The following is a 27,870-nucleotide window of genomic DNA, read 5'->3' as shown; positions in this document are numbered from 1 at the left end:
TGCACAGGAAATGCTGTCTGGGCGGGGCCCAGGCCAAGAGGGGCAGTGAGCACAGGCTCACACCCCATTGCTGCTGAGGTCCCTGGCAGTGCTGCAGTCACTTGACAGATAGCTGGCTCCTGGCCCTAGGACACACCCAGGGAAGGTGACATGGTGGCAAATGTCTCCAGGGCAAGCCTGAGACAATTTACAAAATAGCTCTGCAGCTGAAGCCAACTTGGAAATTTCCAGGGCAAAGGAAATTTACCACGGCTCAGGGTAGCCTGAGCAAAGGAATCTATTTACCACGGCTCAGGGGGGTAGCCTGAGCTCTGGATGAAACCCCAAACATCTAGATTCTTATTTGGGGTGCTAAGGTCAGGAAGGCCACAGCCCCTCAGCACAAAGGAAGGACTCAGCCAGGCCCACCAAGAGGGAGTCCTTTAATAGATTGCACAGACAGACACAACAGGCCAGCACCCTGCTTGCAGGCCCAGGCGCTTTGCCAGCAGATGCAATGGCCTCCCCCACCTGGGTGTGGGCCGCAGGGTGGAGATGAGGTGGTTTAAAAAACACAGCTGTACTAATTCTTCACTTTCACAGAAAAGAGAAACTTGGGGGAGCAGCTCACAGGAGAATTTACATAGAGCTGAGTCTGAATGTCCACCCCTAGAGGAGTTGAACCTCCCCCTGAGCTGTCTGTGCTCAGCAGGGGGCAGACAGCACAGGAGGGCGCAGGCCAGTCCACAGAGGAGCGCTGACTTAGACAGCTGTCCTCCCTTCCCAGCTGTTAGCATTTCTACACTATGTACATTGTTGTGCTTTATTGCTCCCACCCCAGCCTCCGCCTGAAGCCCAGGGTGGCGGGAGGAACACCTGAACCAGATTCAGCTGGGTGGGAGCACCAGGCCCCCAATGGCTGGTGCTCTGTAAGGTTCTGAGGCTGCCAGGCTCAGGCCACTGGAGCTGCAGACCAAGGGTACAGAGCCAGCCGAGCAGCCAGCTCTTCTGAGGAGCAGCAGAAACAGAAGGATCAGTGCTGGACAAGATGCAGGCTGGGTAGGAGCAGGCAGGGTGGAAGGACGAGTGCAAGGCCATGAGTCTGGGGCAGAGGGTTGTGCACATGGGGCTGTGGGGGCCTGCAGGGCACCTCACGAGACAGAACCATTCTGAAGCAGAGCTTGATGGAGGAAGGGTGTGAGGACCACTGGCCTGGGGCCCCTTGGAGCACAGAGCTGCTTCCAGTTCATCAGGGGCTGGCAGTGGCAGGCCCCAGCTCGGGGCGAGTGCATTGGGAGATTCAGGGAGACCCGCAGGCAGCCTGTGGGCTGGGTGAGGAGGGAAGGCTGTGGTGATATCTTTGAGTGTGTCTTGGCCGGGCCAGGGGTTAACACAGGATCAGTTGTTCTCAAAGAGTGAGAGCAGATCATCACTGCTGTTTGTGGGGAGGTCAGGTGGACCCAGGTAGGAGAGTAGTTCATCAGGATTGGTCAGTTCTGGGAGCAGCTGAGGACAAAGCAAACACATTAGTGGCTTTGGTCTCAGACCCTTCATGTTTAGTGGCCATGCTGTCCTGGCCTCAGGCCCAGTGGGAATGCTAAACCGCCCTTCCCCTGCCAAATGCTGAAGCCATCTGGTTGTGTGAAGCTGCCTGTATCTCCCCATAGAAGGTTGTTACAGGAGTAGCTCAAGACATGGTCCCCAGGAGCCAGTGAGTGCAACATGAGGTGGCACTGGAGATGCACAGGCCTGAGAAGGGATCCCCAGTGTAATTCCCAGGGCCCAAAGCAGGTGGTAAGATCCCATGCCTCTGGGGCTTTTTGCTCTGGCCAGCTCCTCATCTTCCTCATGTGGAACTTCAGAGAGTTTCTATTATGGTCCAAGGACATTGAACACACATACTCATGCCTCTGCTCACAAACTGCCTGTGTTGTCAAGATGAAGAACTGAGTAAGTGCCTAGTTCAAGTTGGGCTGTGGGGACAGTGCTGTGAGCTTCACACACCCAGGCTCCAAAGGCAGCCTCTAAGGGCAGGTCACTCATTAACCACACACGGGTACCTGGTACCCTGTAGCTATTCCAAGTATCCAACCTGTGTGGAACAGCTGCCCTTGCGTGACAGTCCCTCCTGAAGGTTCGCTGTCATCCCTTCTATGAAGCCAGGTGTGTAGACCCAGGGACCAATGGCTTCCCCACCACCACGGGACTGATTACTTACATCCAGAGCTGGTTCTGAGGCCTCCCCTGCCCCAGTCATGCTGGGAGGCCCCATCATGCCCGTGGCAGGATTGAAAGCCAGTTCACTGATGGGCCCTGTGTTTGGTTGGCCCAGGGGCTGCCTGGATGCAGGGGAAGGGTTTGGATGGTGTAGCTGGGTGCCTGGGGTGGGCCCGAGGTTGGGAGTGTGCAGTCCTGGTGGTCCAGGGTTATGGGCTGGGTCCAGGTGACCTGCTGGCGCCATCTGAGGATGGAGAAAGACCTTGTTAAAACAGTTCATGGACACCTTGAAGACTCCACCCATGGGCCTCTGTACACAGCACCAACCTGGCCTGGGAGGCAAGGAGCAGACTTGTCTGGAGTCAGGAGGCTGCTGGGAATGTCAGACTGGTAGGAGATGGGGGGTGGCCCCTGGGTGAACTCAGCAAGGTTTGGGGTGGCAGGTGTAGCAGATGGGAAAGATTCTGGGAAGGTTCCAGGCCCCAGGAAGTTGGAACCTACAAGAGAAAGTCAGACAGAAAGCTCAGGTAGGTGGACGTGCTAGGTGGAGAGGTGGCTACCGCACAGAGGGATGCGACCACACAGGAAATAACTCTACATGTCTTCCCATCACTGCAAGGGGGCCGAACCCGGGGTAGTCGTAGGAGGAAGACCTCAAATGATGGAAAGTGACCCACCACAACCAAGTGTGAGGGACACCCCAAATGCAAGTATTTCAGTGAAAAGCCTTACTCCAACCAGAGAAGGTGGAAGCCTTGCTACCCCGATTCCTACAGTCATGCATGGTCCACCATGACTTCCCCACCATGCCAGAGATGGGGTATACAGGGCAGGCATCCTCAGCATGGCACTGGTAACTGTGTGGCAGTGACACTGCCACAGGCAAGGAGGCTGATCTGGAGAGAGTGAGTCATTTGCCCAGGGTCACCTAAGGTCTAGCCTGGGTGTGCCATACTCACCCTGGCTGGGGTAGTCGCTGGGGGTAGGGGCCGAAGGGGGCTGCAATGGGGCAAAGGGGGCAGCGCCAGGGCCCAGGGCCGCAATCATCTCCATCACACTGGGCATGAGCACGTGGGCAGGGCTCACGGTACGGCAGCGCTTCAGCACTGGCCCATCTGGCTCCTCCTTGATGTGTAGGTCAGGCTTCACAGGCACTGGCTTCCAGCTGCATGTGGGGTCGATGGTGATCTCCTCGTAGTCTGAGCTAAGCAGGGACAGATGGGTACTGGTCATTTGCCACACGCCTAGCACCTGCTGCCCTACTCAGCTGTCAGGAGGTTTCCAACCAGGCCTTCTGCTCACTCTTGCACCCAGAAGCCTGCAGGGCACTTGGCAGATGTGCAGCAGGCACTGGCCGAGTGGAGCTGCTTCACCTTGGAAGAGGCTCCGAAGACTGCACTTACTCCAGGACTGCCCTCTGGTGGCCACAGATGAGGGGTAGCAGGAGGAAGACACTTACTTCTGAATATAAATCAGGATGCCTAGCATATACTGATCCACCTCCAGGCCCTCCAGCAATGCCGTCTTGCTGTAGAAAGCAAAGGACACTGTTTAGGGAGCCGAGCCTAGTGGGGTGTAGACCCTATCACTTCTCCAGCTCTATTACCTCTGAGGTGACTGTGTAAGGGCCCCTGTGTGCAACTGTTCATGGCATGTGTCAGGTGACCGGCCCCTATGTGAGGTGACCCTGGATAAACCACTCTGGTAGTTCAGTGTGAGAGGTGCTGTGCAAGGCCACCTAGTAGGCACTTTCTGCCCTGAGAGGTCTGCTCAGGCTTAGGGAGCCCTTCCTGATGCTATTTTGTGTTCCACCCTCTGAGGAAGCCGCAGCTCTCCCCTCATCATAAAGCAGGCTGACTTACTTGCACACCGGACACCTCCAGGTCCCCCGTTCACAGTTAAGCTGTAAGTAGGACTCCAGGTCAAAGCACTGCAGAGACAGGGAGAGAGGCCGTTCTCACCACCTCAGTGGACAGGGCTGGTAGACAGTCTTCAGAAAAGTGTGACTTCCTTAGGTTGGTAGTTAAGGTATGGGGTTTCTACCACAGCATTGCCTTTAACAGACCCAGCTTGGGATGCCCCAAGCAACCTTCCCCAGCACTGTGTTGCCCCAGAACCAAAGCACTATCCACAAGGAACCTCTTCACCCAGGACAGCTGGGTGTTACGCCTTTAATCCCAGTGTTCGGGAGGGAGGCAGAGGCAGGTAGACCTCTGTGCCTGAGGCCAGCCTGGTCTACAAAGGATTATTCCAGGACAGCTGGAGCTACATGTCACAAACAAACAACCAAACAGACAAACAGACAGATGCACATATGTAGGGAAAACTGTGATTATGTTTCAAAGGAGCAAAACGCATCTCAGGGGCTGGGGAGTGAGCAAGGAGGCCAGGCCCCTATGGTGGGTCTGTCTTTTAGGTTATCTCTGCCAGCTGAGATACTGGTGTCGCACCCGACAAAGAGGCTGAGGCTGAGAACTGAGTGTCTGCCTGCATCTCCGCGTGTGGGAGCTTGAGGCAAGATGATTAGGAATTCAGGTCCATCCCAGCTACATGGTGAGCCTGAGGTCAGCCTGGGATACCTGAGGTCCCATCTCAAGGGGACAGATTGTCATTATGTATCCCAGACTGGCTTTCCACCTAAGATCCTAGTGCCCCAGGCCCTGAGACCTGGGATTCCAGGTGCAGATGCACACCAGGCTGAGTCTGTCTGTGAACCGCAGGTAAACGTGCCTTTATCTGAAGCTTTTACAGGCTCTGCAGCTGCCGGTACTAGTGTGCGTCTCGGCTGGGTGAATGCTGGAAGTATTCCTCTCCCATGGATCCTGTGTTCTTATTTTATTCGCTTACATTTCAAATGCTATCCCCTCCCTGGTTATCCCTCCAAATGCCCTTCCCCCACTGTTCTTTCTTCTTAATATTACTAAGCAGTTTTCTCAGTTTCCACCTAGATTCCAGTAAATACTGAAGCACCTTTCTGGTTTCTCCACAAGCTCAAGATATCTTAAGGACAACAAATTTCAACAAATGTCTATAGGGACCACATACCTGTATGTGGCGACAGTCGTGACCACGAGCTGGGAGCTGGATCCTACGGAAGGTGATGGGGCACTTCAGGGACACCTTGATAGCCGTCTGCTCCACCCCATCCTCTCCATTGGGCCCAGGGGTGCCAGGGATGGTGCCGCTACTGAAGTTCCGCTTTACTGACATTGACAGGGAAAGCACTTGAGTAAAGGTCCCCAGCACCGTGAGCTAACCAGGGACCCAGTCACTGCTCAAAGGCTCTCAGGAGTAGCCTGGAGGTACCCAGTGCCCCTGGGGAAGAACCACCAGTCTGAGCGGAAATGGCCTCTGGGCCACAGAGCAGGGTTCAGCCTGGGCACAGCACAGGAGGCTGAGGAATAGAAAGTAGCACTCACTCTTGGTGATGCAGTGCTCAGCTGGCAAGAGGCGCTTCTTGAGGAGGCCCTGCAGCACAGAGCGGACAGACGGACGGTGCACCAGCTGCAGCACGAAGAGGTGGGACTGCAAGAAAATAAGGAATGTTACATGAAGAGTGAGGGAGGTGGGCATGGTTCAGAGGACATGTCTAGGAGTTAATTGAAGGGGTGCCCGGCACAGAGGGAGGAGTGAAGTGTGGAAGAAAGCCAAGCCAGCCACCTTCCTGGCGGCCAGGCCCTCCTGAGTGTTGACACACGGGCAGGGCTTTTCTATTTTGTCACCACACTATCTCAGCCTCCACAGAGCACTCTGATATTCCTCAACCACTGCTAGTTTTCTGTCAAAACACAATCACCTCAAGTTCCTGGAACTCCTGGCATGATGTGGCTCTGAGCCCCCCTCTCTCCATGCCCCCTCAACCAGCATGGCTCCTGGTAGCTCAAGGTCTACTTGGGATCCTGCCCACTGGAACCTGGTGAGGCCCAGACCAGTGCAGGCGGAACATCTTCCATGAGTTTTCTTGGTTTCTTTGACACAATTAACAGAAGCATTAATCTTTTTAATGTAACAGAGGGTACATTTTCCCTTTTCTTAAGTAAAGTAGAAAGAAAAGCAATATCTTGTTTCTCACGGATAAAGACCGTCACCCACAGGCTCCCAACCCCACAGGAGAGATGATAATCCGGGGTGTCAGCTGGCCCCTGCCAGACCCCTGCCCACAGCGTCACAGGCCACTCACGCAGCAGCAGGCGGTGACGGTGATCTGGATGGTGTTGCGACCCGGCTGGCACACATGCTTCAGGTAGAGGGGCTTGTGTGAGGTCTTGTTGTCTCCACGCTCGATGCTGAGGGGTGTGGCATTGACGCTGACCTGCACCGAGGCCGGCCAGTTGGTGTTCATCTGCCGGTCCTCGTGGTGGTAGCACTTGAACTGCAGCTCTAGGTCAGGTCTAGGAGGGAAGAAGACGATGGCAGCCCGCACTGTGCAGCCACGGCCCAGGCAGGGGCAGGACGGAGTGAGACTGACCTCAGCATCAGGGTCTTATACACAGAGTCTCGGAGCTGGAAGACATGGTTGCTCACAGCCAGGTTGTGCTGCAGGCGGAAGGGCTCCAGGACCACCCCATCCCGAACTGGGAAGGTCAGGCGCAGCTCGTCACAGGGGATGCCTCCTGAGGGCAGAGGTATGCTGGCCATGAGTCTGGTACCTTGCCAGAGCCGCAAACCCTAACTCAACCCCAGCCAGAAACTGTAGAGGATGAGAAACCCTACAAAGGGGGCTTCATTAGTGTTTCCTCTTAGACCCGGGCTCGCAGTCTGCACGTTCTGTCCTGTCTTGGCTATCAAGTCCTGTCTGAATCACATTCCCAACAGGCACAGGACACGGTTCCACCTGGAAAGCGCATTCAGGCTGGACCACCCTACTGTTCACCTGAGGCTTGTGGGGTGCTAGCTTCTCCGACAGAAGTCTCGCTGCAGTAAAGGTTCCTAGTAGGGCTGGGCTGATGAGCATTCATTTTGGGTTTACAGACACATTGTGACAGGGCTGCCATGCGAAAGAGGAGAGGATCTCATCTAACCCTTCTGGTTCTTATGAAGCTGGGGCATTGGGCTTTTCTTGGTCTAGCAACTGTCCCTGGTTTTCCAAGCTCCCTGTAAGACGCTATTGAGTCCTGATTACTCAAGCTACTGAAACCTCAGGTGGGTGTTGTCCTAAAAATAAACACTCACCAGAGGGTGATGGGTGCAAGGAGCTGAGGCCTGGCTTGAGGTCAGGCAGGAAAGGAGACTTGACTTCCTGGCTTGGGGACATGTAGGGAACACTGCTGCTAGGCGTCATGGGTGGTGTGGGATTCCCCGGCAGTGGGGAACTGGGGTAACCAGGGATGGAGCGGGAAGGCTGTAGAGGTTGAGCACAAACAGTCAAAGCAGAATGGCAGGGTGGGAGGGTAGTTTGTTCACGGAGCCCCCGTGGAAACCAACAGAACGCAGGTGAGGTGGGCAGGAGGCAGCCCTGGAGGACTAGGCAGGGCGCCTATATGTCCTCCTGCCTGGATGCCCTCTGTCCATGTGCCCACCCTATGAGCCTCCCAGCCCATCCACCCCTGCCACGCCCCGTACCCCACTCAAGCCAGGCTGGCTGTAGCTGATGCTGCCCCCGTTGAAGCTGGCGCCCTGCCCGTTGAACTGCTCTGTGGGCTGTGGGAGAGAAAACTGAGTGTGTTTGGGGCTCTAGCCTACCCTGCACTGATCCCTAGGTCCAATCCTAGACCCTGTAGCAGATCTGTGCTTTCTCTACACCCACATAACCCAGAGGAAACATTGCTGATGTCATAATGCAAAGAGTTAACACTCCACCAAACAGGAGTGGCCTTCCAAGTTGGAAGGGCTGAAAGATAAGTGTGCACAATGCTCCTGCCTCCCTTCCTCAGCCTCATCATCCTGCCTACCCAGGCTCCAAGGGAGGCATGCTCATCCTCCACACGCCCAGATAGGGTGCACTGCCAGCAAAGGCCTGTCCTTTAGACAGAGGTCAGGATGCAGGGGAGGAGTGAGGGAATGAAATGCAAGTTTCACAAAGGTCGTCGGAATGGCTCGGAAGCCTATCTGCTGTTCCCTACACCGATCACTATGGACATGTACGTATGTATGTATGGCCACAGAAGCAGACCAGTCACCTGAGAGCTATTCTTGCACTGACTAGGATCCCCTGGCTAAGCTGTCTAAGGGCCCCGAGTGCTGTGGCACTCAGCCCAGCACTGGCCCATGGGAGCCAATCCTACCTTGTAATGCAGTCCTGTGGGGCCAGGGGCAGACAGGGACTGGGCCATGCCCTGCTGCAGGGGGAGTCTGTGTCCTGCGTAGGAGGAGGCAGGGCCAGGGGGCTGCCCGGGGCCAGGAGCATACTGGGCAGTGCTGGCTGCATACTGGCCTCCTTGCAGATATTGCTGCCCAGGATACACCTGAGAAGTAGATGCCCAGGGAAAGAGAGGTGTCAGGGAAGCAGTGCGCACACACGTATGTACATGTAGATATGTGAGTGCGGTAAGTGTGGTCCTGCTAGGCACAGGCAGTCTCTCACTCCAGACGCACCCGCGTCATAACTTGGAGGGTGTTTAGGTAGTTGAAATATCATCTAGGATCCAGCCTGAGCCTACCAGACACTCACCTCTGAGTAGGCTCTCTTGACCCCCTGTCGAGGCAGCGGCTGCCCCTGGGGAGGCCCAGGGTAGCCATGCTGAGGCAGTCGCTGTCCTGCATACAAGGGTGTCATGCCTGCTGCCCGTGTAGGATTCATGGCCATGGAGGAAAGGCCTGAGGGGCCCATCATTCCTCCCATGCCTGAAGGGTTCATGCCAGGGGGTACACTGGGCCCTCGAGGACCTCCATGCTGCAGAAACTGGCTGTTAAAAGATTGCCCAGTCCCCATCTGAGAAGAGGAAACAGAGGAATGGTCAGATTCCACTCTCAGCTGCGGCCACGGTCCTCTCCCTTCCACTGGCCTCATGAAATCCCAGCACAGTTCACACTTCTCCCCAGAACCTGCTGCCTAGCCAAACCCACCAAGCCTGCCCATTATTGCCACCACATGGAAGGAGCTTGAGGGAGCCTTACCGCTCCATATTGGCTTAGCTCCTGGCTCTGCTTCTCTTGCAGGGCAGCCACAGTGGCTGTGGCTGTGGCTGTGGCCGTGGCTGCAGCAGCAGCCATGGCAGCTGCAGCTGCTGCTTGTGTGAAGTCAGTTGAGGGCCGTGCTGCATGTGTGGGGAGCCCCAGGCCTCCAGGGCCTCCTGCATACCTGTAGGTGAACAGGACTGCCTTACTGTCTACAAAGGCTTGCCCTGGGACGACACACAGCACTCAGGAGAAGCCCATTCTTCCACTCTTAATAGAACTCCACTGCAGCTACTGGACAGTGGGGGAGGAGCAGGCAACATCCAACCCTTCTGCAGGACTGCCAGGCTGATGGCTTCAAGTCACTGGCCAGGTGAGGGGCCCTGCTTACCCAGGAGTGAAACTGGATCCCCCAGGGTAGCCCCCTCGGCCATACACGCCTTGCTGTACGTAGCCCTTGCTAGCACCGCCTTCGGCAAACGCCTGCTGTCCCAGGCACTGCGGGGAGGTCAAGGCAGAGCTGCCACCTGCCACACCAGGCATCATGGAGCCACCAGGGGGGCTTCCTGCAGGGCCCATGGGGTTCCCCAAAACCTACAAGGAAGTGGGAGTCACCAAAGAGAACCAGCCAAACCACTGTCTTCAAGATACAGCTCTGAAGTGCTAGATCTCAAGAGATGCCCAGCAAGAGGGGGAGGGCCTGGGGTGGGAGGAGTGGTTGTCTACAGTGCTGACTGGAGGGACTATGGAGCCAGGGGCAGACATCCCATGACAGTACAGGAGGAAGGCACCTAGTGACTTGAGACCCTCAGGAAGCCCCGTCCTTGTGATTCAGCAGTCCTCTTGGTCCCTTGTTCTTGGAGCCCTAAGATGGCAGAGGCACACCAAAGCTCTGGGTCCTCAACTGGGGGAGGACGGCCCGGGACACACTCACCTGGCTCTGTGTTGCGTTGCCAACTCCCCACACAGTAGTGACCACGGACAGTGACCCAGCTGGCTGAGTGGCACTTTGTTGCCAAGGCACAGACTCATATGCAAATGAACCATCACTAGAGAGAGAGCAGCTGGTAAGGCAGGGTCAGAAGGCCCAGGGCTTGTTGGAGGCAGGCCACAGAAGCCCACACTCACCCGTGTGGTGCAGGGGGCAGGGCAGGTTTCATGGGGTTCATGGGGTTCATTGGTGATGGAGCAGCCTACAGGCCCAATGCGCTGGAATTTATCTGGGAGTTGCTGCTCCGGCTGCTGGACAGGAGGGAGAGGGCAGGAACTTAGATGCCCATGGTAGCATGGGCAAAGCCAGGGCAGTAGTGTTAGCAGATATCATCCCAGAATGCAGTGCGAAGCAACTCCAACAAGGGCCTGTCATCTTAAGCCATTGGACCAACCATGGAAAAGGGCTTTCTGATACCAAATACTTCCCACATACCCTTTCCCACACTATCAGCATATAAGGCCAGGGACCCTCAGCAGGCCCTGGAGAAGGTCAGAGGGGTAGCCAATAGGGGTAGCACCCACCCCAGAGAGCCCAGAGACCTGAGAAGGAGCAGAGCCTAAGTGTTCTTTGAGGCGGAGGCTGGGAAAGTCAGGAAGCAGATGTATAACAGCAGTCCATCCACCAGCTTGGCCTTAGGGCGGCTGTACCGACTCGGCTGACACAGGACACAGGCGCCAACCCAGCCCCTGGCTGGCAGCTCTTTCCTATCAAAAGGGTGGCAGAAGGGCTTCAGGCCACAGGACCTTCAAGCTGATCCAGGCGACTTGAGGGGAGCAGGCGTGCATGCGTGCGTGCATGTATGTGTGTGTGTGTGTGTGTGAGACAAATATGGCCATACGTATGCCTGCTATGCCAAGCTACCAAGGACCTCTACTTTTCTCATCTCTGTCTTCCAGCATTCTATGATGCAAATCAAATTAGTTATTAAACTAGAATTGCTTTTGGAAGGCTATTAGCTTTCAGGATTTGCCTAGCCTGAGGGTCAAGTGGGTATCTTGACTCCCACAGACCCATCTGTGACACTTGTGAGTTCCTAACATGGTGGTGACACACACAGCACAACAGGTGTGTATGGGGTATCCACAAAGTGAGAGCATGCTAAAGCACACCTACAAGATGGGACCAACTGGGCTTCATTCTTAGAAAACCAAAGCAGTGGCTGGTGGACAGGAGGCTACAGCAGGAAGACCAGTGGCTGGCACTGGAAGACTACCGCTCACTGCCCTTCTAAGTGCCTCATCTGCTCAGGTCCTAATATACCCTGGACCACATGCGTGCCCACCTCTGCTTGGTCTTACCACAATGGCACAGGAGCCATGTCTTGGGTACTTCTCAGGGGAAGCTTGGGAAGGCCTGGGTGCTCCTGTCTGAAACCCTCTCTTGGTAGGGGCTGTGTGATTGCCACATGTGTCTTTTGAAACATGCTCAGATCTGGTGATTTCCATCTTGCCACTCAGTACTCACAAGCCTCTGTCTAGGAGAGCGAGGGGTAAGCCAGCACCCACTCAGCTCTGGAACAAACATTTCTTTGTGCTGACCACTCAAGGCTCAGTACAGACCTGGAGGCTCTGCAGGGCACGTCTACATACACAAAGCCCCAGAACAGGTGAGCGAAAGAGAGAAAAGGAGACTGTGACTGGGCCCTGCCTGGGCAGCCTTAGGCTCCAAGGGGTCCTTCCCACACCCAGCACCACCAGGCTAACAGGGAAGAGAACTAATCAGGGGCACAGAAACTGCATCCACAGGCATCTGTCCCCCAGCCTTCAGAGGCAACTAGACTTGATTCTAGCTCAGGAGAAGTCCTGCCTAGGTAGCTGGAGACAATGTGCCAGCTTGGCAGCAGAGGCTGACATCTATGTTGCTACTGCTGGGTCTTGGGAGGGTGATCTGGTGGGAAGAACTGCTCCCAAGACCTGACATGTGGGTCTGGAACAACCATGTGCATGTCAGGAAATAGGTAACCGAAGTCAAGCATGACTTAATGGAAGAGAGACGCATGGGAAGCAGTCACACAAATGCTCAGCGGGAAAAGGCCATCTCCAACAAGTAGTTCAGGGGCAGCTAGAGTTCTATCAATAAACAAAACACTTCAGACACAAAATATGATGGGGCGGGAGCATCTACAGATGTAACTCAATGGCAGAGCACCTGTTTGGCGTTTACACATGTCATGTTCTGGGTTTGATTCTCACTGCTGCAACAATGACGACAACCGATTCACACCATATACCAAAGTGAACCAGGCTCTAGGTTTAAATGTAAAATACAGGGCTGGAGAGATGGCTCAGCGGTTAAGAGCACTGACTGCTCTTCCTGAGGTCCTGAGTTCAAATCCCAGCAACCACATGGTGGCTCACAACCATCTGTAATGAGATCTGATGCCCTCTTCGGTGTGTCTGAAGACAGTTATGGTGTGCTTATACATAAAATAAGTAGATTTAAAAAAAAATGTAAAATACAAAACTGGAAAAGGATCTAAATTTGATCCATAAATAAAATTAAAAACTTTTCTGTAAAAGATTTGCTAAAAGGATTATAAGATATGATATAAACTGGAAAAAAATGTTTATACCTGCTCCAAAAGAGGTAGCACCTAGGGCTGGAGAGATGGCTCAGTGGTTAAGAGCACCGACTGCTCTTCCAGAGGTCCTGAGTTCAATTCCCAGAAACCACATGGTGGCTCACAACTATCTGTAACGAGATCTGATGCACTCTTCTGGTGTGTCTGAAGACAGTGACAGTGTACTTGTCATATATAAAATGAATAAATAAAATCTTTAAAAAAAAAAAGAGGTAGCACCTAAAATATATAGCATACTATCAAATGATTATTAGTATTATTGTTTTTGTGACAGGGTTTCTCTGTGTGGCCCTAGCTGCCCTGGAACTTGCTCTGTAGACCAAGCTGGGCTCAAATTCACAAAGATCCATCTGACTCCACAGTGCTGAGATTGAAGTTATATGCCACAACTGCCTGGCTTAAATTATTAAAACAAAATCCAAATAGAAAATCAGCAAAACACATGAATAGACTTCTTCAAAGAAAACATAAATGGTAAAATAACCCAAGGAAAAGTGTTTAGCATCTTGTCAGGAAAACAGATTAAAGAAGAAAAACTAAGATAAAAAGTGACATCATAAAACGCTGGCAAGGAGAAACTAGACCTCACATGCATTCCCCATGAGAATGTAAAATGAAAGGACAGCCATTCTGGAAAAGTCTGGCCATTTCTTATAAATCTGAGCTTGTAGCTACCACAGTACAACCCAGCAACTGTACTCTGGGGCATGTAGCTCAGAGACGTCAACTTATGTTTAGAGACCAACATATAAATGAATGTTTGTCACAGCCATGGATTGGAAGCTGCCCAGGTGTCCTTCAGTGAAAGGATACTTACATCAGTGCAGGATACCCACAGCCCAGATGCCAAAATTATGAAAACTATAAACAGGTTAACAGTGGCCAGGGATTAAATGAAGGGTGGGGAGGATGATCTTTCTGTGTCTGTAACTTCAGCAGAATGAAGATGGGTGTGAATATAAATCCACAACTGAAAGGCTGCTCCTTACTGTAGCAATGTGCTGGTCCCAGAGTGATGTTTTTACTACAGTTTTGCAAAATGTTACCATTCGGAGGAAACTGGGTAGAGATACAAGGAATCTTTCTGTGATATTTCTTACAATGGGATATAGCTACAATTATCTCACAATAAAACATTTAGCCAAACCAGGGTATGTGGCCCATACCTATAACTCTATCACTGGGGAGGTAGAGACATGAGGATCAGGAGTTCAAGGCCAGCTTTGACTAGATGATGAGTTCTAGACTAGCCTAGTGTGGTTGTGCCTACAAGAAATCACAGCAACTGGGAAACAAAGGCAAAAGGGTCATGAGTTCAAGGCCTGCCTAGGTTACATAGTGAGCCCCTTTCTCAAAACAAAATTAACTACATAATTACAAAACCACATCGCCAGTAGCAAACACCCTTCCCAGCGAGAAAAACCACTGGGCTTTTTGGTTGGCCAGGATCATTCTGCTATCCCAAGCAGGGAGGGAACCAGGCTGGCTGAGAGGCAGCCAGTAAGCTCTTGCTTCATTTCAAGTCACCTAAGGCGGCAACACTCAATGTCAAAGCGTTCCAGTCAGCTGGTGAGACAGGCTGCTGGCCCCACCCAGGGTCATCAGGACAGGCCGGGTCCTGAGCCTCGCATGTTTAACACACCTGACCACAGTTTGAGAGCCTCTGATCTAGGAAATGCAGAGTTAGGGAGAAGAGAGCAGGGCAGGTGTTGGGGGGGCGGGGGGAGGCACCCACAGGGGCCTTCTACATCACATGGGCTTGGGGAATTCCACCCACAATGCTTCTCTGCTGTGGACAGAGACCACAGACATTTCCAGTTCCCCCTCAGCATGCCTCTCTTTGCTGGGAGGACTTCCTGCTAAACTGAACTCCTAAGTTCACACCTCAACATGTAGGTCTCAACATGTAGGGAAGGCCCTAAGCCCCCAGATCTGATATCCGGTGGGCCTCCTGCTCCTGATTACAGGGAGGCATTTTATGGAGTACAGGCCTACCTCCCACTTCCAAGGCAGAGCTGGGGAGGAGGCCTGGCTCTCAGTGTGCCAACTGCAGCTAGAAACCAGGTTCCCTAACAGAGCTGCTCGGACCTCAAGTCCATCCTGGAGTACAAGGCTGCTTTCTGGGGGTCAAGTCATGTCTTCCCTCAGGCACAGAGCTCCAGAAAACTTGCTTTCCAGGTGTCCCAGAGCAAATTCACCCCAAATCTCCTGGCTCCATCCATTTCTTCCTGTCTGAGCAGCTAAGAACAAGACCCAGTAATGGGTACCACTCTCAGCCAACACTCCTACTCTAGGCCAGCCCTGCTCAACAGCTCACAAAACAGGGTTCACTCCGGCCAAAGTTCCAGGGTTAGGCTTCAACTTAAGAAAGTGGGATCAGTTGGGCAGTGGTGGCATACACCTTTAATCTCTGTACTCCAGAGGTAGAAGCAGGTGGATCTCTGTGAGTTCAAGACAGCCTGGTCTACAAGGTGAGTTCCAGGACAGCCAGGGCTACACAGAGAAACCTTGTCTCCAAAAAAAAAAAAAAAAAAAAAAAAAAAAAAAAGAGAGAGAAACAAACAAACAAACAAACTGGGACTAAAAGGCTCCAGAGAAATGACAGTTCCAGGAATGGGTGAGGTGGCCTAAACCTGTATGTAGTCTTAGCCTCGCAGGAGGTAGGGGCAGGAAGATCATTTAAGCCTACGAGTTCAAGGCAACACAGTAAAATCACATGATGGCAGGGGGAGGATGAGGATTTGACAGGTTTGAAGTATGGCAGACAGAAACAGAGTCCCTAGTATCAAAGGAAGGGTAGTCAGGTGCCCAGAAGGCTAGAGGTCCTGCCTGCCCAGTGTGTGAGGCAACAGTACTACCCCCTTCCTAGCCTCAGTGTACAGACAGACAACTGATCATGAAGGACTCCAGGAATGAGCATCTGCCAATAGCCCAACCAAACCTGACTTCAATCTCCAACGTTTGAAATGGGAATCTGGAGGCCACTCTAGGCTATGTGGCACTTTTAAGTCCTCAGCATCAGCCCTCAGAGATCAACCCTAGCAATCAGGATGCTCCCTAAACATGCTGGGCCTGTCTCTTACCTGCTTATTCCCATTATACCTCAGCCTGCTTCCACACCCTGGGAGCACATCAAGGGCCTTGAGGTCAGTTCTGGTGAGTAAGGTTAAGCTTCCCTCCCTAGTTACCATTCTCAAGTGCCAAGGGATGCCCTTGGTACTGGCTTTGCCAGGACTTGGTGGTGTTCATCCTACTCACATAGATCAGGTCACATGTGCTATTTGCATCCCTATCAAATTTTCTGCACAAATGAGTTAAAAAAGACATCACCCAAAGACTGTCTCTAACTACTAAGAGAAGGAACACTAGGAGGATGAGGGCAGGATAGGGGAAGCAAGGAGGAAAGGTGACGGAGTAAGAAAGGCACTGGGTGCTGGGAAAATGATACCTTGAAGGAACGGGATACTTTGGGGGGCGGGAAGGGGGGGACTGGGCACCTAGGAGTGGTGTTAAGGGTACCAAGGAAAACAAAAAATTTAGGGAGAGTGGGGCACTTTCGTGCCTGAGCTTCAGTTTGGAAAACGGTGTTCCTGTCAAAAACCCGGCCAGGGACTGACAGGTCAGCGTCCTCAGCCTAGGGGCAGAGCGGCTCCTCCTCGGGCCAGTAACGGCTCCCACCCCACAACCCCCGCCCCCGAATCACCCAGATGGTGAGCACCTAAGTGGGAACCCGAGGGGTGCTCCGGAAGGTGAGCATGCCCCGCTCCTGAGCTGGAACGACAGGCTTGGGTGAGGGCCCATCAGCCTCCTCGGCTCAGGAGGCCCCCGAAGGCCACTTGCACCCCTGGGCCAACCCCAACAAAGGCTCAGCGGCGGGGTGAGAAAGCCGGATAGCACGGCACAGGGGACAGGTACCCGAAGGTGGGCGGTAGAGCCAGGCCAAGCCAAAACCGTCCGGGACTCCGGGACCGGGCCGCACCTGCCACCGCACCTGCCGCACCTGCGCGCCCCGCCGCCCGCGCTCGCCTGCGGTGCCCCTGCGCCTCCTAGCTGCTCACCTCCGCCCGGCCCGGCCCGGCCGTCGCCGCGGCCCCCGGCCCGCGCCGCTCCATGCGCTCAGCCCGCCCTCGGCGCCGCCTGCCGCCCCCGGGCCGCCGCCGCCCGCGCCATCGCGCCGCCGCCGCTCGGAGGGCACAATGGAGCCGCCGCCGCGCTGCTCATGCATATGCATGACGCCGCGCCGCCGGCCCCGCCCCCCAGGCCAGAGCAGCGGAGCCCCGAGCGGTGCTCCGGAGGCTCGGGCAGGGGCGAGTGCGGGCCTGCATGGCCGGGATGGGCCGGGGCTGGGCCCGGGCAGCGACTGGCTGCCGTGCAGGAAGTTCAGTGCGCCCGGCCTGCACCCTGCGTCCCCTCCGCACCTTTGCGACCGCGGCGTCGGAGGAGCCCCGCGCGCTTCCTGCTGCTGTCCACCGGGGAGGGGCCGAACGGGGGCGGGGCTATGGCGGGGCGGAGCCACGACAGGGCAGGCAGGGCTTGGGCCTGGGCCTGGGCCTGGGCCTGACCACACAGCCTGGTAGACTAGGCGGTTCGTGACTGAACACTGACTAGAACCCTCTGGAACCTTCGAGTCTTTCATGGCGGACGGCGCGTCTTTGGAAACAGGGACTGAGAAGCCCATCATTGAAAGTGGAAACAGCATACACCTGCCCACGTAGCCTTCTACACAGTCAAATAGTCCCTTCCTGGGGTGCTGCCTCCTTCACCTCTGTGTTGAAATCACTGTGATCTATGGGCTGGAGAGATGGCTCCGTGGTTAAAAGCCTTGACAGGAGTCAGACATGGTGTGATGGTGCACACTTTTAGTTCTAGCACTCGGAGGCAGAGGTGGCAGTTCTCTGAGTTTGAGGCCAGCCTGACCTACAAAGCAAGTCCAGGACAGAGACCCTGTCTTGAAAAGTCAAAAAAGAAAAGAAAAGGGGGGAAAAAAAGGGTTGACCGGTTTTGCAGAGACCCAGGTTTCACTTCCCGGAGTCAACAGGTGGAATTTCCCAGAATTCCCTGCTCCCTTCAGACTTCCATGGGCACCAGGCAGATAGTGTGCAAAGATGTAACAAGCTAGCAAAGTAATTATGTACATAAATAATTAAAAAACTATTTTCTAGCCAAACGAAATGGATCTATAGATACTTTTGGCATCCTGTAAACCTGGCAGGCTCATCCAGCCCGTTGACATTGCAACATGAGGATTGTCACCTATGAAGTTCGTACTAGAGAACCAGGCAATAGACTTAAAAATATCTCATGTGTTAAGTAAATTCATGATTTTTTTTTTTTGGTTGGACAAAATCTGTAGGAATCATCTTCCACTTGTATGCATGCAGGCCCCCAGGTGACAGATTAGACACCACCTGCAAGGTACCCACTTTTTCTACCTTAAGTTTCAAAAGAGCACATTCTCCTGATTACCCACAATTATTATTGCTATTGTTCTTGCAAACTACACCGTACATTTTGATCATGCTCAAGTGTCCAGGTAGATACTATCAAACACATGCTTTGTCGTGCAACTACTCTCCATCTGCAGGATGATTTTATTTTCTCCAACAGACACTCTATCAATAAATCAACCTTACTAATGCTGGGAGCATCAATACCATTCCTCATGTCATGGGGACTCCAAACATACAATTATTTTGTCGCTACTTCATAACTGTAATTTTACTACTGTTAGGAATCATAAATATCTGAGATGCGGGGTATCCATTATCCATCCAACATATAACTGCCAAAGGGGTGGAGACCCATGGATCGAGAGCCAGGGCACTGCATAATAACCCCTTACTTCTCCCACCCACTCCACTCTACTGCGTCCCTGCCTTTTGACTCTTTCTTCTTCTTCTTCTTCTTCTTCTTCTTCTTCTTCTTCTTCTTCTTCTTCTTCTTCTTCTTCTTCTTCTTCTTCTTCTTCTTCTTCTTCTTCTTGATTTAATTTATGAGTACACTGTAGCTGTCTTCAGACACACCAGAAGAGGGCATTGGATGCCCATTACAGGTGGTTGTGAGCCACCATGTGATTGCTGGGAATTGAACTCAGGACCTCTGGAAGAACAGTCAGTGCTCTTAACCATTGAGCCATCGCTCCAGCCCAAGATCAGACTCTATAGCTCAGGCTGACTTTAAGACCTCCGTCTTCTGGAGTGAGTGACTAATCCCAGCTGCGAATCACCAAGCCCAGCAGCTCACTAGATTTAAGCTACCCTTCTTCATCAGCTACAGTCCTAGCGAGTGGTAACATTGTTTCCCTGCTCCCCCTCAGAAAGCTGAGGATCTCACACATGCCACCTACAGACTCAGTCATCAAGGTCACCTCAGCATGTACACATATGCCATATACAGGCTTTATTCAGTGACCTGTTGTACATTTGGTGGTGGATCTATTCTACTACACTGCAAGTGACCTAGTCCTTTCAGGTTAGGTAGGTGTGCTCTGTGGCGTTTGTACAACCGAGACATCTCAAAATAAGTTTTCAGAATGTATCTGTTCATTTTTTTGCCTGTGTGTGTGTTTTTTTTTAAATTACTTATTACCAGGAAGGCCCCCACATGTCATTGCACATAGGTGGAAAACAGAGAAAAGAAACTCCTGGAAGTTGTTTTTTTCCGTCCACCATGAGCCCCAGAGCCATCAGTCTTGGCAGCGAGTGGACCCGTGGCCCATCTTGCCAGCCTGTATCTGGTACTTTTCAACTTTTATCTTATGTGTTGTATAGGTGTACTGCCTGCATGCATGTCTGAGAACCATTTGCATGTAGTGCCCACAGAGGCCTGAAGACGCATGGGATTCTCTTGGAACTGGAGTTACAGAAGGATGGGCGCTACCATTGTGGTTGCTGAGAACTGAACCCCGTCCTTTGGAAGAGTGGCCAGCGTTCTTACCACGGAGCCGCCGCTCCAGCCCCTGTATCTGGTTCTTTTTTTTTTTTTGAGCTGAGGACCGAACCCAGGGCCTTGCGCTTGCTGGGCAAGCGCTCTACCACTGAGCTAAAACCCCAACCCCTATCGAGTTCCAGAAGAGCCAGGATTACACAGAAAGACTCTGTCTCAAAAAGCAACAACAGAAACAAAACAAACAGTACAGAGGCAGGAATATGATAATTTCCAGACCAACTTGGGCTGGACTACATAGAGCCTTCTTTTCTTCTTCCTCTTTTTCTTCTATTTTGGTGTTGTTTTCCAAGACAGGATTTCTCTGTGTGACAAGGTCTGGCTGTCCTGGAATTTACTTTGTAGACCAGGCTGGCCTCAAACTCAGGGATCCACCTGCCTCTGCCTCCAGGGCCCCGTGACTAATGGCTTTTGTAGGGGAGATGAGGTGGGGGCGTGGACTCGGTGTTCACAGTGGGACAGTCCATGGGCCCTGAACTCACTTCCTGTGTTTCATCACGTGACCTCATGCACTGTCTCCCCTCCCCCTAGGGAGCCCTCAGTGTGCCTCTCATTCTTCTGTTTTCAGCCCCTCACTGTGGCCTCAGTTTATCGCTGGTGAGGGGACACAGCCCTGTGCTGTCACTCTCACCAGCCTGGGTCGTTCCTCTAGAATTTTAGGGACCTCAACTCAGGTCAGCCTGGAATCTGTGGCTTCGATGCTGAAAAGAAATTTCAGGACGGCGGGTGTAGCACAGTTGGGGTCTTTAATAAAGGCTTAAGCATGAGTGATAGAGGGGCTCAGGGGACACACCAGGGGACACACCGTGTGAAGAGAGAGTAGGGGAACATTGTTCTTAAGTGTGGGTCTGGACAATCAGTGATCTTAGCCATAGCCATACTGAGGTTTTGATGACTCTCAAGTTGCATCCCTGAAAGGTGATAGGAAACCTTTTTGTCCTCCTTCTGAGGAGACACACAAGATGGACTCTAGACATCCTTGGATGGAGAAAGTGAGACCAGAAGCCACTAGGGCTATGCAAGGAGGTTAGTTCACATCTTTTTCCTGTAAATGGAGTTTGTAGCGAGATTCCTAGAAACTGCAGGTTGATGGCCAGATTGAGGAAAAAACCTTAAACAGTTGCTAATTGTACTGGAAGTCTTGGTCTGCTGAGGTGAGAGGCTCCTTTTCCTCCTGAGGAAAGCTCAGGAGCTTCCTGTCTTTCTTTACTGCCTCAGACTGACAGGGTCCAACAGTTGGCACGGCCAAGGTATGCTTCCAAATCTCTGGAAACCCTTCAGGCAAGAGGGCAGTATCTGTAAGGCAAAACAAGTCCTGCTTAATGCTCCCAGGGAGAATGAATGGCTGGACATCGCCGTGGTGGTGCGTGCCTGTAATTGCAGTACCCTGGAGGCTGAGGCAGGAGGATCCTAAATTTGAAGCCAGCCTGGTCTGTATATGTATTGTATGACTGTCTAAAAAAGAAAGAAAGAAAAAATCCAGGTGTGATGCATACATCAGGAATTCTGGAAAAGTCGACGCGGGAGGATCACCATGAGTATGAGGTGAGCCTGAGCTACGGACAAGACCCTGTCCCAAAGAACAATAACACAGTAACGACAAAGTGGAAAGAAGAAAAAAGGAGAAAGATTTTCAACTGAGCTCCTAGCTGCCCTTGGCCTTCCTCCCAAGTGGCATCCCATACCAATGGCCCTCATCCTTCCTGACTGAGGTACAGTGTACAGATGAGGAAGAGAAGGGAAAAGAGACAGAGTCCTCACAGCCGAGCTCCTAAAGAACACTTGGAACACATTCAGGCCACTGACGAGGTCATGGCCATGTTTGAGCCTTAAGGTTTGTGCTGCCTTAAGTCTCTGCCCTCAAGCCTTGTCAAGCCCTCCCTCTCCAAGCCAGACACCAGCAGCACATGGCGTCAGGGACAAACTCTTGGTCTTGCTGTCTGCCCTTGGCCTGACATTCTGACCATTGCCTTAAGAGAGTTCTGGGGTGATGGACCGGGTCCTCCAGTTGATGCAGTCTTCCTAGAGACTAGCTCCAATTGGCTCACAGCCTAGGCCACGTTGCTCCTGAGTCCACAGAGTTGTGAAAGTGAGATGGGACCTCTGAAGGTGTTACCAGTTGGCCACCAAGCTGTCCTTGGAGCCAGGTGTCCCTTGTTCGTTCTTCTGATGTTACCTTGAATGCTGCATTTGAATGCTGTCCACCCCCTCAACCCCCAAATATCTCATCCTGATTTTCAGAACCTATCAACGTCACCTGCAGCCAAAGATGGGATTGAGAGAAGGAATGAGGGGGGAGATGGGAGGCCATCTGAAGGCAGGGCAGAGGGTGGCTATGATCAAGGGATAATAATGGAGCCAGCAGCAGCTACAAAGGCAGGAAGGCACCCCCCAGGGACTGCTAACACACCATCTCAGCCTCTGGTGCTCTGGACCATGGGAACTGACTGTTAGAGCTCTTTGATCTATGGTCATTTGTTACGGTGGCCTCAGAACACTGGAACATCCCTGCAGCTGTGGTGCCCAGTTCCTGTGGCATCAGATGCATCCCGCAGACACCATCTGTTATCCACCTCTTTCTGCTTGGCTACTTCCTCCTTTCTCTGACCCCCAGGGGCTTTCCGGTCCTTTCAGTATACCTGCCTCTAAGCTCATAGTTGAAGAGGAAGTCACCAGAGGCTGTGGCCACCTGATGTCACCTTCCTGAGAGCTGGGACGAGCTTTCTCCCATGTTCTTCCTCCTTCCCTTCTCCCTAGAGACTCCTGAGAGCTCATGGTCTGAGCCTCAAAGCTTCCTCCTTCCTCTTCCCTTTACGAGCTTTGACACTTCAGGCACTTCTTTGTAGAAGGACTCCCATACTCACACGGCCGTCCGTCCACACCCTTCCTGGTTTATTTAATTGCTTGCTGCCTTGCTAACCTCTTCACTTCCGATGTGGATCCTTTTTGTTTGCTTGCTTGCAGAGACAGGGCTTCTCTGTGTAGTCCTGGCTGTCCTCGAACTTACAGAGATGCACCTGCCTCTGCCTCCCAAGTGCTGGCATTAAAGGCTTGAGCCACCACATCTGGCTTCATTCCTTCTTGTAGCAAAGGTTTCATCTCATGAATAAGACACATTTGCTGCTCTGTCACTTGGTTGGTGGTTGGTTGGTGGCTGTTTGGGGCATTCTTCATATATACTAAACATGAGTCTCTCACACACACACAACACACATACAACACACACACACAGAGAGAGAGAGAGAGAGAGGAGAGAGAGAGAGAGAGAGAGAGAGAGAGAACTCTAGTTCCCTCTTCTGACATTGGCACCAGACACATGTGAGGCACATACATACATACATACATATATACATACATACATACATACATACATACATACATACATACATACAGGCAAAACAGTCACACACATAAAGTAAATATATTAAAAGAAAGGATGAAGTCATGTTATTCATAGGAATGGATGCAACCGGAGATAATCATAAGTGGATTAAGACAGGATCAGAAAGACAAACATTAAAGGTTATCAAATATTTGCAGCTTCCAGATTGTTCTGTCACATAAAATCATGCACACACACATAATATAATGAAGTGACAGTAGAGACAAATAAGATTAAAGGCCGGTGCTAAGGAACAGCTCAGCAGAAGGCTGAGGGAGGCGTGTCCAGCACAGAGGGTAATACGGAGTAATAACGTCTCAATATGTAGCCCTGGTTAGCCTAGAATTCATGATGTAGAGCAGGCTGGCCAGGAACTCACAGAGCTCTACCGTCTCTGCTTCTCAAATGCTAGGATTAAAGGCAAGCGCCACCACACCCAACCAAAAGAGACTGCCTCTCCCTTTGCTGGTGGGGATGGGAAGAGATTACACTCTCCGTCTGCACACCCACAGCGAGGGAGCCCTCTCAGAACCCCCTTTCTCTCAGTGAGGTGAGGGGTCTGATTTGCTGGCTTCTGACTTCATCCCTGTCACCTTGAGCTTTCCCATTTCTCCTTTGGCAGCTCCCCCTACTGTAAAAAGTCAATTTGGGCTGGAGAGATGGCTCAGTGGTTAATAATAAATTTGAATTTATTTTTTTTCTTCTTCTTCTTTTCTTCTTCTTATTTTTCTTTTTTCTTTTTTTCGGAGCTGGGGACCGAACCCAAGGCCTTGCGCTCGCTAGGCAAGCGCTCTTCCGCTGAGCTAAACCCCAACCCCTGAATTTATTTTTTTAAAGAGATTTCTTTTATTTATTATATATGATTTATTTATTTATTATATACGAGTACACTGTAGCTGTCTTCAGACACACCAGAAGAGGGCATCAGATCTTGTTACAGATGGTTGTAAGCCACCATGTGGTTGCTGGGAATTGAACTTAGGACCTCTGGAAGAGCAGCCAGTGCTCTTTTTTTTTTTTTTTTTTTTAAAGATTTTTTTATTTATTTTACGTATGTGAGTACACTGTGGAGTGAGTACACTGTAGCTGTCTTCAGACACACCAGAAGAAGGTTTCGGATCCCATTACAGATGGCTGTGAGCCACCATGTGGTTGCTGGGATTTGAACTCAGGACCTCTGAAAGAACAGTTGGAATTCTTAACCACTGAGCCATCTCCCCAGCCCGCAGCCAGTGCTCTTAACCGCTGAGCCATCTCCCCAGCCATGTTTTAGTTTTCTGGAAATCAGAGGTGCTTTGGGCCATGCATGAGACAGATTCAGAAGTCGGGGGAAACGGCAGGCCCATGACTTGACTGGGGTTTTACAGGGGTACAGGCTCTGGCTTTTGTTGTCTGGAACCTGGTCCTTGGTTGGCTTAGAGCAGGGGGAGTATTTGTTTGGTGTGTTTGGTGTTTGAGAGGAAATGGTTGGGGATGGGGATTGGGTCTGGGATGGATGGTTTGCATGTAATGGCCATGTTCTTGGAGGTGAACTTTACTATCCGCTAGAGCTGACAGTCCCGGGAAGGGTTTTCCCAGACAGCAGCACCATGCCTAGCAAAGCATCTAGAACTCAAAGAGGGAGAAAACGCAGTTCATACAACTGACTGATGCCAACTGGACATGCTCCCAGACTAAGAAAAAGAGCCCCCCCCCCGGGGGTTGGGGATTTAGCTCAGTGGTAGAGCACTTGCCTAGGAAGCGCAAGGCCCTGGGTTCGGTCCCCAGCTCCGAAAAAAAGAACCAAAAAAAAAAAAAAAGAGATTAAGAAAAAGAGCCCCCTTCTTCCTTCCCTCTTGGGTCAGTGGTGTCTTCTCTCTCTTCCTCTCTCCCTCTCTCCCTCTCTCCCTCTCCAGCCTTGTACTTTCAGAAACTTTGAGGGAACAAGGTGTGTATGTCTATAATCTTAGGATGGGGAAACAGGGATGGGGGCCAGGAGTTTCGGGTCATCCTCAGCTAGAAAGCAAGTTTGGGACTAGCATGGGCTACAGGAAAACCTGCTTCAAAAAACAAAATGATTAGCTAACCTTCTGTTTCCAGGAAGACAGAATAGGTAGAATTCTCTGTATGTCTTAATAAAAACAAAGTACCTGCACATCGCTATTTAAAACTACACAAGAAGACTCTGATAGACAGGGGGATGGGAGAACACTGAGCAGAAACATTGGAATCCAAGGAGAGCCCTCTACCTTTGCCTTCTCCCTCAGCTATTTCAAGCTCTGAGCTACAGAAGTTGGCAACCTGGAACATAACAAGTGGAAACCAAGAAGGCCTGTTTTCTCTAGCCAGAGGACCCCGAAAGGGCAGCTTAGAAAAGATAGAAATTTTAGCAAAAATTGCACCATCCCAGCCCAATGATGCAGAAAAGGCTATGGAACCTGGACTTCCCACCCCTGCCAACCCCACCCCCACCCCGTGTGCAGAGCCAGCCTCTGCTGCTCTGGTTTCAACGCCAGGACAGTGACTGGCCCTGAGGTAATCTCTCTCTCTCTCTCTCTCTCTCTCTCTCTCTCTCTCTCTCTCTCTCTAACACACACACACACACACAACACACACACACACACACGGAGACCTGTACAGTATAGTACAGTAAGAGGCAAGAGGCTCAGGCACAGTTAGGGAGATGAGGGGCCTTGAGCAGCAACCACTCCTGTCCCACCCAGCAGCAGAGCCCCAGCCCTGAGTGGGGAACAGGCCTGGCAGTGCTGGGCTCCCTTCCCCACCTCCCGCTGAACTGGAGCCAAAACCCTTAAAAGCAAGGTTTAGGCAAGTTCCAGTCTTCTTTTGCTTCTTAAGTTATCTATGTGTATAAATTCCTTTCCACATCTCTGCACTGTGTTGTGGGGTGTGTGTGTGTGTGTGTGTGTGTGTGTGTGTGTGTGTACTGCCTTTGCTATAGATGGTTGTGAGTTGCAATGTGGTCATTGGGAATGGGACTCTGGTCCTCCACAAAGATTGGTCCGTGCTCCTAGCCAGCAAGAGATCTCTCCAGCCTCAGAATCCCATTAAACAAAAACATTTAGTTTCCTTCCTTCCTTCCCCTCTCCACCCCACCCCGCTCTGGGACAGGATCTTACTATACAGTCTTAGTGACCTGGAATTCACTATGTAAACCAGGATGGCCTTGAACTCACAAAGATCTGCCTGTCTCTGGTTCATGAATGCTGGGATAAAAACTGTGTGCTACCTGCCCAGCCTAATAAAGTCCAGTTTTTATTGTTGTTCTTTGCCTTTCAAGACAGGATTTCTCTGTGTAGCCCTGGCTGTCCTGGAACTTTCTCTGCAGACCAGGTTTGTCTGGAACTCAGAGATCTGGTTGTCTCTGCCCCTCCAAATATCTGTCTGTCCATCTGTCTGTCTGAGACAGGGTTTCTCTGTGTAGCTATGCTATCCTAACACTCACTTTGCAGACCAGGTTGGCCTTGAACTCACAGAAATTCATCTGCTTCTGCCTCCCGGGTCCTGGGATTAGAGGCATTCTCTACCACACCTGGCTAATTTTCAACCAAAGATCATTTATGATACCAAGACTCAGGAAGATCTCAAATTAAATTTGGGAAGATAATTTAATAGATACCACCAACAATGTGACAGGTTTTTTTTTAGAATATCTGAAAAGATTTTTTTTTCTTTTTTTCGGAGCTGGGGACCAAACCCAGGGCCTTGTGGTTGCTAAGCAAGCGCTCTACCACTGAGCTAAATCCCCAACCCCATCTGAAAAGATTTTAAATGGACTTCAACGACGGGGCTGGTGAGATGCTTCAGCAGGTAAGAATGCTCACCGCTCTTCCAGCTGGGTTCACACCAGCACCCATGCTGGGTGGCTCACAACTGCCTGTCAGTTCAGCTCCGGGAAGTGGTGGCTCATACCTTTAGTCCTACCACTTGGGAGGCAGAGACAGGTAGATTTCTGGGTTGAAGGCTAACCTGGTCTACAGAGTTAGTTCCAGGACAGCCAAGGCTGCACAAAGAAACCCTGTCTGGAAAAATATAGAAAGAAAGAAAGAAAGGAAGAAAGAAAGAAAGAAAGAAAGAAAGAAAGAAAGAAAGAAAGAAAGAAAGAAAGAGAAAGCAAGAAAGATAGAGCAAGCCTTGATATTTAAATAGAAGATCTAGACAGATATGGTGCCAATACCTATAATCCTAACACATGGATAACAAAGGGAGGTAGTTCAAGGGTAACACACACACACACACACACACACACACACACACACACACACACACACACAGGAGGGGGGGGGGAGAAGGGGGGGGGGGGAGGAGAGGGGAGGAGAGGGAGAGAGCTAGAAGAGCCAAAGAACTAGATCAGACTAGCCTTGAACTTGTGAGACTCTGATAGTAGCATTAAAAACCTTTAGAACCTGATAGCTTTAGAACTAAGAAACAAAGTACCAAAAACCTTAAAACTCATGGACACGTTCAAAGGCAGAATGGAAGGGACCTCAGACAGAATCAGGAGGATAGAACATAGAACAGCAGAAATTTCTCAATCCAAAAAGAGAGAAACCATTAGCAACTTCAGCCCGTGGTTGCTGGGTCCATCCTTTCTGAAACTTTGGTGAGGGGATGTGCCAAGGAAGAAGAGCATGGCAGAGCAAAGCTAATTCCTGGCCAGGAAACAGGGTCAAGATCCACTGTTCAAAGTCACGCCTGTGGAAACCCCCTGCTTTAAAC

At 51.7% G+C, this 27,870-nt stretch overlaps 1 protein-coding gene across 7 annotated transcripts; it reads right to left on the bottom strand.

The window, feature by feature from the left end:
- Positions 1-402: 402 nt before the first annotated feature.
- Zmiz2 (zinc finger MIZ-type containing 2) lies at positions 403-17,329 on the bottom strand. Of its 7 annotated transcripts, none has more exons than XM_032916169.1 (20): positions 17,246-17,329; positions 10,786-10,950; positions 10,381-10,494; positions 10,187-10,301; positions 9,644-9,846; positions 9,253-9,436; positions 8,807-9,067; positions 8,421-8,600; positions 7,759-7,836; positions 7,369-7,537; positions 6,665-6,809; positions 6,377-6,587; positions 5,616-5,721; positions 5,242-5,399; positions 4,059-4,126; positions 3,656-3,724; positions 3,156-3,400; positions 2,524-2,693; positions 2,198-2,440; positions 403-1,485 (listed from the first exon to the last, which is right to left on the bottom strand). In XM_032916169.1, the coding sequence occupies exons 3-20, from the start codon at positions 10,428-10,430 to the stop codon at positions 1,378-1,380; spliced, it is 2,763 nt and encodes a 920-aa protein (XP_032772060.1). In that variant the 5' UTR covers positions 10,431-10,494; positions 10,786-10,950; positions 17,246-17,329; the 3' UTR covers positions 403-1,377. The 7 variants fall into 7 exon arrangements, with proteins under 7 accessions (XP_032772060.1, XP_032772058.1, XP_032772064.1 ...); XM_032916167.1 differs by having other exon boundaries at positions 10,381-10,491; XM_032916173.1 differs by having other exon boundaries at positions 9,644-9,750; positions 10,381-10,491.
- Between the last annotated feature and the right edge of the window lie 10,541 nt (positions 17,330-27,870).

This window comes from Rattus rattus, chromosome 11 (assembly GCF_011064425.1).
Source record: "Rattus rattus isolate New Zealand chromosome 11, Rrattus_CSIRO_v1, whole genome shotgun sequence".
NCBI lineage: Eukaryota > Metazoa > Chordata > Mammalia > Rodentia > Muridae > Rattus > Rattus rattus.
Note: the sequence above shows the minus strand (reverse complement) of the source record. Positions and strands in the feature narration are given on the sequence as shown.

Excerpts from the sequence above, each read along its gene's own strand:
- Zmiz2 (XM_032916169.1), bottom strand. The coding sequence starts at position 10,430 with ATGAACCCCATGAACCCCATGAAACCTGCCCTGCCCCCTGCACCACAC. Across the intron at positions 9,437-9,643 it reads GGATCCAGTTTCACTCCTGG|GTATGCAGGAGGCCCTGGAG; the intron begins GTAAGCAGGGCC and ends GTTCACCTACAG. Across the intron at positions 3,725-4,058 it reads TGGAGGTGTCCGGTGTGCAA|CAAGACGGCATTGCTGGAGG; the intron begins GTAAGTCAGCCT and ends TGCTTTCTACAG.